This window comes from Rhinoraja longicauda, chromosome 3 (genome assembly GCF_053455715.1).
Source record: "Rhinoraja longicauda isolate Sanriku21f chromosome 3, sRhiLon1.1, whole genome shotgun sequence".
NCBI classification, from domain to species: Eukaryota; Metazoa; Chordata; class Chondrichthyes; order Rajiformes; family Arhynchobatidae; genus Rhinoraja; species Rhinoraja longicauda.
In genome coordinates this window covers 89,842,379-89,851,696 of record NC_135955.1, presented here as the reverse complement: position 1 = coordinate 89,851,696, position 9,318 = coordinate 89,842,379, and the positions used below count along the sequence as shown (strand labels likewise).

The 9,318-nt window shown below is 41.1% G+C and overlaps 1 protein-coding gene across 4 annotated transcripts in view; it reads left to right on the top strand.

Moving 5' to 3' along the window:
• The first annotated feature begins 523 nt into the window (after positions 1 to 523).
• poc5 (POC5 centriolar protein homolog (Chlamydomonas)) overlaps positions 524 to 9,318 on the top strand; it is a 63,640-nt gene continuing 54,845 nt past the window's right edge. For all 4 annotated transcript variants that reach the window (XM_078397073.1, XM_078397075.1, XM_078397074.1 and 1 more), the window contains exons 1-3: positions 524 to 653; positions 4,477 to 4,560; positions 7,735 to 7,858. In XM_078397073.1, the coding sequence (XP_078253199.1) occupies positions 4,477 to 4,560; positions 7,735 to 7,858 (208 nt within the window). In that variant the 5' untranslated portion in view covers positions 524 to 653. The remainder of the gene's footprint in view (positions 654 to 4,476; positions 4,561 to 7,734; positions 7,859 to 9,318) is intronic.

Genomic DNA, 9,318 nt, shown 5'->3' with positions numbered 1-9,318 from the left:
CTGCCTGACCGCAGGAGAAGAATGAGGAGGAGATAAGACTTTTATTTACCTTCCATCACAGTGAGGGTATGCCTGGAGGAATCACTGTGATGGTTGTCTGTGTTAAACTGTAATTGTGTGTCTTGTGTTCTTTATTGTTTACTGTCAACCATTTACTGTTTATTGTCAACCATTTACGCCGGACCCTGACGTGAGAGGACGCTGGCGCTGTTTGTTCGCCGCTTCTCTGTCTGGATAAATCTTTTGTTTGTTTATTTATTTTTATGTTTTGTTTACTCTGTAAAGCGTCTTTGAGTTTCCAGAAAAGCGCTATATAAATTAAATGTATTATTATTATTATTATGAACTTTCGTACGTTTTCAATTATGTTTTTGTTAAATCCCAGGCCTGAGGCCCACTCGCGTCTGGGCGCCATGGCAACGGCCCCGGGGGGAGGGTGGAGGAAGTTGGGCCAGGGCCCAATCTGAGCGCAGCTTGGGAGGAGGTGGGTGTTTGCCGCGCTGGCCAATCTGCGTACGGGAGCTGGCGGTGCGCACCCCCCAATAGGCCGGGCGCTGGGCGGACGGTTTGAACGGTCGCTGGAGGCATCGCCATCGTTAGTTTGAGAAGGAGTTGCGAGTGTGTGGAGAGCCGGAGATAGCAGCGGCGGGGAGGTGGGTTTCTTCAGCGAAATCAGACGGTCGCTCACAAACGCAACGGTTCTGAACTTCTGTTATCGAGTATATTATTGCAGCCAAACACGTCGGCGTCGAGTCTGAAGAAGGGTTTCGACCCGTAACGTCACCCATTCCTTCTCTCCCCTCCCGAGATGCTGCCTGACCCGCCGAGTTACTCCAGCATTTTGTGTCCACCTTCGATTTAAACCAGCATCTGAAAGTTTTTTTTACCTACGCTTCGTCGAAGCGGGTTTTATTTCCACCTTTGACTCTCGGCCGTCGGGCTTGCGCTCAAAGAAAGCCGCATCCCCGGGGCCCAGCCAGGGTCGGGCAGAAGCGTGAAGCCGCCTCCACCCCCCCAACCCCCAACCGCCCGCCCCCCCCAACCCCCCCAACCCCAACCCCCCCACCCCCAACCCCAACCCCAACCCCCCCAACCCCAACCCATTATAGGAAAGATAATGTCAAGCTTGAAAGGATTCAGAAAAGATTTACAAAGATGTTGCCAGGACTAGAGGGTGTGAGCTATAGGGAGAGATTGAGTAGGCTGCGTCTCTAATCCATGGAGCGCAGGAGGATGAGGGGAGATCTTAGAGGTATACAAAATCATGAGAGGAATAGATCGGGTAGATGCACAGAGTCTTTTGCCCAGAGTAGGGGAATTGAGGACCAGAGGACAGGTTCAAGGTGAAGGGGATAAGATTTAATAGGAATCCGAGGGGTAACTTTTTCACATAAAGGTGTGGTGGGTGTATGGAACAAGCTGCCATAGGAGGTAGTTGAGGCTGGGACTATCCCATCGTTTAACAGGTACATGGATAGGACAGGTTTGGAGGGATATGGACCAAGTGCAGACAATTGGGACTAGTGTAGCTGGGACATTGTTGGCTGCTGTGGGTGAGTTGGGCCGTTTTCACTCTGAGTTACTCCAGCATTTTGTGTCTACCTTCGATTTAAACCCACATCTGCAGTTCTTTCCTGTGTAGGAATGGGAAGGAGAATTAAAGTGTCCAGCAATCGGGCGTTCAGGTTGCTTCACGCGAACTGAGCAAAGGTGTGCCATGAAACGATTGCCCAGTCTGTGTTTGGTCTCGCCGATGTTTGAGTTCACATCTTGAACAATGGATACAGTAGATGAGGTTGGAGGAGGTGCAAGTGAACCTCTGCCTAACCTAAAAGGACTGTGGAGAGTCGAGGGAGGAGGTATAGCGCCAGGTGTTGCATCTTCTGCAGTTGCTGGGGAAGGTACCTGGGAGGGAGTGGTTTGGGTGGGAAGGGATGAGTTAACCAGGAAATTGCGGAGGGAACGGTCTCGGTGGAATGGGGTGGAGATGGGAAAATGTGGCTCTTGGTGGGATCCCGTTGGAGGTGGCGGAAGATTAGGTGTTGTATGCGACGGCTGATGGAGTGGAAGGTAAGGACTAGGGGGACTGTCTCTGTTGCGACTGGGGGATGGGGAGCAAGGGCGAAGTTGTGGGGTACCAAGGAGAGGATCTCATCTATGATGGGAGAGGGGAACCCTCGTTCCCTAAAGAATGAGAGCATCTCGGATGTTCTAGTATGGAACACCTCATCTTGGGTGAAGATGTGGCGTAGACGGAGGAATTGGGACTAGGGGGTAGAGTCTTTGCAGGAAGCTGGGTGGGAAGAAGTGTAGTTGAGATAGTTGTGGGAGTTGTGGGAGTCAATCAGTTAATAGTCTATTTCCTGTGATGGGGACAGAGATCAAGAAAGGGGAGGGAGGGAGGTGTCACAGATGGTCCAAGTAAATTTTCAAGTCCAAGTCCATTTACTTGGACCATCTGCGACACCTTCCTCCCCTTTCTTGACTTTGGCGAAAGGGCTGATAGGAGATTCGCCTTTCCTGAGTCATCGATGCAGGCTCTGCTTTGTTCTGTACCTTCTCATGCATCTAATTTCCGTGTCCCTGACTCTGTCCGATGAACGTTCTCGACCCGAAACGTCACCTATTCCTTTTCTCCAGAGATGCTGCCCGACCCCGCTGAGTTACTCCAGTCTTATTATTTCTTTGTTACCTTCTCAAAATCAATCAAGGTTTGAATATAACCTCCTTAAATCCATTCTCAATGTCCTGGATTATAGAACCGAGAACAGTACAACATAGGAATAGGCCCTTTGGTCCACAATGCTGCACATGATGCCAAGTTAAACTGATCTTATCTGCCTGCACATGATCTATTTCCCCTCTATGCCCTGCATTTCAATGTGCCTATCTAAAAAAACTCTTAAATGTCACTATAGTATCTGCCTCCACCCCACTCATGAGATATGGTGGCATTTGCAATATTGAGTCTTGAACCTGCATTAGTTCAGCCCTAAAAAAATGTGGCTACATGAACCGATTGGAAGTTGGTTATCTCCAGACATCCCAAGGTGTTTCCACTGTCTACAATGTATAAATCAGAAGAGATGAACTATTCTCCACTTTCCTGAAAAATTGCTGCTCTTGTCAGCAAGAAATACAAGGAGGCAGGTTCATGGGAACATGAATTGCATACTATCCTGACTTTGAAATGGTATGCTGATGTTTCATATTCATTGGATCGAAATACTACAACTCTTCATCCCCAACTCCTCTAAACAGCGTCAATAGAAGCAATTGCTTTTCAATTTCAATGATAACTTGCAGTTAAAGTAGCAACTGTGTTCTTGGAGTCAATGGTATCTGATTACTACAAGGTGTTTGCAAACAGAGTTTTTGTACCTAAAGCTGTTGAGATCCAAGATTGCTTTTTTTTCATTTTTTTGTAAATTTCCAAAATAACTTTTAAATGGTTCTCTAATTTCCAATTGAAATCGCCTTATACCCAATTCAGCCCACATAATGCAAATCGTGTTCTCCAATTCATTGTTCACGCTGTATCCAATTCATGTTTTGGAAACGCACATTAGAGCAGGTCTATGCTAGAAATTACAAGTAAAAACACTTTAATATTTTTAAAAATGTACAGTATTAAATAAAAAATTGTTTAAATAAATCACTAGTTCGTTGTGTTTATACTTTTGTGCACTGTTTTTGAGCATTAAACTATGTTTGAAGATTTTAGGCTCACCAGTAAATGTACATGAAAAAAAAGCTGAGGTACAGCTGAGAGAATTATTAATGAGCTTCTATGCTGATTGTATTATAATAAAAATAATGTCTTAGTGGTGCTCAGTAGATTTCATGGAATTCCTTAATTTAAAAATGTCTGGCTTTGAAAATACCATAACATTCGTTTTTGGTGTGGAAATTGACTGGCTGATGAAGAATAAAGTATCACTGAAATATGACTTCATTTTATTAAATCTACGATTTGTCAGTTTATTTCATGGAAGTAAAAAAGAGACTCTGGTACTGTCCTAGTGTACATTGAGTAATTCTCCAGGTAGGAAAATTGACATACTGTTTCATAAACGGTAAGTCTATTTTCAAAAGGTAATTTGGTTTTAGCTGCTTGACTAGATTTTAATCCTGTCGCGTTTAATTTCAATGATCTGTCAATTACCCTGTTTAGTGATTTATCTTATTTGTAATTGTCCTTCTAAGGTTATATGCTTTTATGTAATCCATTTACAAAATGTTCAAGTGTAAGTTTGATTCCAATCAATTTGTCAATCTTTAAAAAAAATCACAATGGTAACCAGTCTGAGAGAAAACTATTGGATGGAATGGATGTCAAGGTTAAATTAAGGTAAATTAGGAGAAAAATTTGTAGATCGCAAGAAAACTGAAATGAGTAGACATGCGTGAAATTCTGTTAAATGTTTCTTGACCTGGATCTGTGGTTAAATCAATCGATTGGTCTCTTTTGTATAGATGTCCTCTGACGAAGAGAGGACTTCCACCCCAGTATTGCCTAAAGATTCAGATCGTGGTAGTTCAGTTTCTTCTGGGCTGCAGGTAGGGAGAAGTTATTTCCTATTCAGGTTCTTGAGAGAAATTTAAAAAAAATAAATCTTTATATTAAAATTTAAATGAAGGTCAGCAGTGCTTCCAGCTATAATATGTGTATTGTGGATAGATGTGAATCCCTTACAAGGCATGTTTCTGTTTGTAGTGTGGTAGTGCATTTCATCACTTTTTAAAACAAGTAGACCTCCACGATATCTTCAATGCAAAAGATATGGGGGAGGTCAGTCTGCTCTTCATTCTATTCACAGATCTTTCTAGATTGATTGTGATTGTAATACTGATTAGGAGATTTGTCATGAGGTTAATTGACTGGGTAAATGTAAAAATTGTCCCTAGTATGTGTAGGATAGTGTTAATGTGCGGGGATCGCTGGGCGGCGCGGACTTGGTGGGCCGAAAAGGCCTGTTTCCGCGCTGTATCTGAAATATGAAATACAAATAATAAAATAAATATGAAATTAGTAATCTCTGCTTTTTCCAGTCTTGTACAGTCATTACCAAGGGCTCGATGCCCTCGATGTCAGTTGTTTGCATGAAATTTACACTACTACATTCACAAACAAAATATATTTTTCTACAAAATGACATTATAATTAAGTAAAATAGCTGCCAAAACTAAAAACCTGAAAAAGAGGAAAATATGGAAACATTCAGCAGGTTTGACAGCACCTGGAGTGAGTGAAGCCATACTGATGTTTTGGGTTTCTCCTACTACAGATGCTGCATGATCTGCAGTTCCAGCATTTTCTGCTTCAATCTCAATGTATTCAATTGAGCTGGACTGAAATAATCAATTGCAAGCAAACTTGAAATTTGAGTAATTTATCAATTTTGACATACTTGTAATGGAAAGCAGAATTTATAAATTGGAATGGAAGATGTAATGCAAATGCTAGTTCTACACTTCAGCACTAACAAAGGTGTGTATCTATCAAAATATTAATCTGTGACCTCTTCAGTCCCTCCGAGAGGCATGCCTAAAGACTCCCAAGGCAACATTTAAGGAAGAGTTGGATAAATTAACCTCTGAAACCCCCAATGCCCTCAGGCTAATGGTCTGGCTAAGATTATCTTTCAACATCACAAAAAGATTGATTGTTTCATCTTGTTGAAAATACTGCATGCTGTTTGGTGAGAAATGTACACTTTTACTTCTGCCTTTTATGGCATATTTTGTATGTATTTATGAACCTTTGGGTTTTAAACATTGCTGCAGTATTGTTGCATTTAAATATTGCTGCAAATGTGGTTGCAAATATAATTGCATGTTGAAAACCAAGCATGGCCTCAGCTCTACCACTTTGAAATCTTGGTGCGTTCGCGAGCTCCAAATTCTGCCAATGTTTCAGTTTTCCAAAACTTTGGCTTAGCTCCACTGTATTTATCACAAACTTTTGGAGAAATAAAAGGATCAGATTATCCAAGATTTCCTGAAAATCTGAGAATAGTTATGTGAATACAAACAAAAGTTACAGAGCGACTTTGATCAAGTTAGGTAGGGTGTGGGGAGAACTGGCAGACTGTTTACAGGCAAGTATGTAATTTGGATCCAGAAAAGTTTCATAGTGTTTTTGTAATGGTAAAATCCTATTGCAGGGCAGCTGTATTGTCAGATGCCTGGAAATGTGTTTGTGACCAAATAATGTGGATGCATTAAAATGAATTTGGATAGCAACTCATATTACATTTATCCCTCTATTTTTCCTCAGCCTTGCTCGAGTGTAGTGTATGTGCTTTGGAAATAAACCAGTTCCACTGTATTTTCTGTGGTGCCATTAACTGCTGGAATATGAATCTCCAAAGTACATTGACATCTTAATAGCAGGGTTGTGAAAATATTCACAGTTCATTGAAGTTATTAAATTGTTGAATTCATTGGCTGCAGAAATCCAGCCTAGTTCTGATGAAGGTCGTTAAACTGAAATGTTTGATTTTCTCTGCATTCTTTAGTGCTCTGCTGTACTGCATATATCTTATTCCTATTTGACATCCCAAAATGCGTCTGCCAATGCTCCACTCAATTTTCCAACTGATCTATATCCTGCTGCTGCCTTGGACAGCCTTCTTTATTCACATCACCAAGTTTCATGTCATCTGCAAGCCTACGGATTGTACCCCCAATTTCACTAAGAAGTCATTAATGTTTATCACAAACAGCACTGGTCCCTAGAGTACACTACCAATTATAGACTTCCAATAAGAAAAGCATCCTTCCACTGTTACCCTCTGCTTTCTATCATCAAATCAATTTTGCTTTCCCATTAGCCAGTTTGCCTTGGATCCCATCTGCTTTGACCTTCTGGACCAGCCTAATTTTCAGAATATTTACTGAACTGCATTCATCAATCTCATTGATTACCAACTCAAAAAATACTACAAATCAAATGTGTCAGTTAGGATTTCCTTGATGCAAAGCCATACCGACTATTCCCTCAATTTTCTAATAATTTCTGAATCACTGATGTAAGATTTAACGGTTTATCATTCCCGAGCTTGCAACAGTGTGAGCTATCCTCCAGGTTTCTGCTACCTTGCTTGTGGATAGGAAATGTGTAAAAAAAATCTCCATTAGGGCCTTGGCAAAATCCTCCTGTGTCCCACATAGACTTCTGTAATAGATCTTATCCGGTCCTGGGGATTTACCCACCCTTATTTCCAAGACATCCAAAATACCTCTACCTTTTACATGGTTCAGACTATCAACACATCTCTCATTGTACTCTATCCTCCACACCTTATTATTCAGAAAATATTAATTCTATTATCTGTTGGCATTTAATATACATTTTGTGCAAAACATTTAGAAAATAGTCATGCCCGAGAGGAGCAGCAAATGCATTGTTTGTGAATCCTTAATGTAATGTTTCTCCTGCAGCATTTGACCTGCAGATGGTTTGGCTTTAGAAAGATGTGTTATAATTGAGCTGTTTTTAACCAAATACATGCATTTCTTGGAAGGCAGGATATTTAGTGGGAATTAAAGTATGCATTTGGGTAAAATGCAGTTTTGGATTGTTGATGTATAGATTGTATCTTTTATTTTGATTTCCAATTAGTAGTTGCTTTCTCTGAGGGGTTGAGTCCATTGTAAATTTTGCTTATTGTGAAGTGATAATTTGATTTAAAAAAATAAACACCATGTCTCTTATTTTTACCCTATAAGGATGAGTATGAAGAGCTCCTACGTTATGCAGTGGTAACTCCAAAGTGGGACTGTTGTGGCGTCAGACAGTCACTTTCCAACACTAAGCCTGCACCTTGTGATAAAGATTTAAATGCAGTAGAAGGTGACTAGTATCAGAATTTTGCATGACTTGCTAAAACATTCTTGTCCAAATCTCCTTTTTTTTTAAATTGCACCGACAAGCAAATTGTATTACCAGAAGAAGGGTCTCGACCCGAAACATCACCCATTCCTTCTCTCCCGAGATGCTGCCTGACCTGCTGAGTTACTCCAGCATTTTGTGAATAAATCGATTTGTACCAGCATCTGCAGTTATTTTCTTATATATATGTATTACCAGAGAGATTGGCTGGGCAACTTGGTCAGCATGGACAAGTTGGATCAAAGGATCTGTAAAGACAAATCATAGTTTGCTGTCGTAAAATGTATTTTAATAAGTATTGTTAGAAATGCAGTTTTGACATCTATTGGATTAGTAGAGTCTTAATTTTAATATTTTCTGTAGGTGTCAAGTTGGCTCAGTGGTAATAATCTTGTGCTTTGATGAGGATATTGTGGGTCCAATCCTCGTTCCAGCCATAAAATATAATGAAATGCTGGAGTAACTCAGCAGGTCAGGCAGCATCTCGGGAGAGAAGGAATGGGTGACGTTTCGGGTCGAGACCCTTCTTCAGTCTGAAGAAGGGTCTCGACCCGAAACGTCACCCATTCCTTCTCTCCCGAGATGCTGCCTGACTTACTGAGTTCCTCCAGCATTTTGTGAATAAATCGATTTGTACCAGCATCTGCAGTTATTTTCTTATAAAATATAATGATCTAGGGCGACACTTGCCCAGAATGATGGCATCTTGTTATGGCCTGGGTATGTTATGTTGTTCCCCTTTTTAAACAAACAGTTGTCCCTGCAATTTCAGGTTAACTTTGGTAGCTTGCTTCACAATCTTGCTTATTCTGGTTCTGGAAAGTAGCTAGATAATGCTATCTGGAGTTTAGACGATAGATGCAGGAGTAGGCCATTCGGCCCTTTGAGCCAGCACCAGTTTGAACTTTGCCGGCAGACTTTTGTATCTATCTTTGATGAACCGCCTTGTTTTGTTCTTCTAATGACATCCTCTAAATGGATATGCTGCGTCACCATAAACAGTCATCCTTGTCACAATGGATGTTAATATTTGACAGAGGCTTAACAACCCCATTTAATCTCATTTTTTAAGGTGCCAACTTTTAATGTACAGTTTGAATGCATCTGTCTTTTACTTTGATTTTAAAATGCTCTTTTGAGGGGATAGGTGGAGTGATCATAAGCAGGAACAATTATTTCCAATAGCTATGAAATTCATTTCACTGTTATTTAAGACACAATGCAGTAGCTGGTAAAGTTCCTTCCTCACAGTGCCAGTGACCCGGGTTCGATCCTAACCTTTGGTACTGTTTGTGTGGAGTTTGCACGTTCTCCCTGTGACCATGTGGCTTTCCCCCAGGTGCTCTGGTTTCCTACCACAAAGCAAAGACGTGGGTTTATAGGTTAATTAGTCTATAAATTGCCCCTAATGTGTAGGGAGT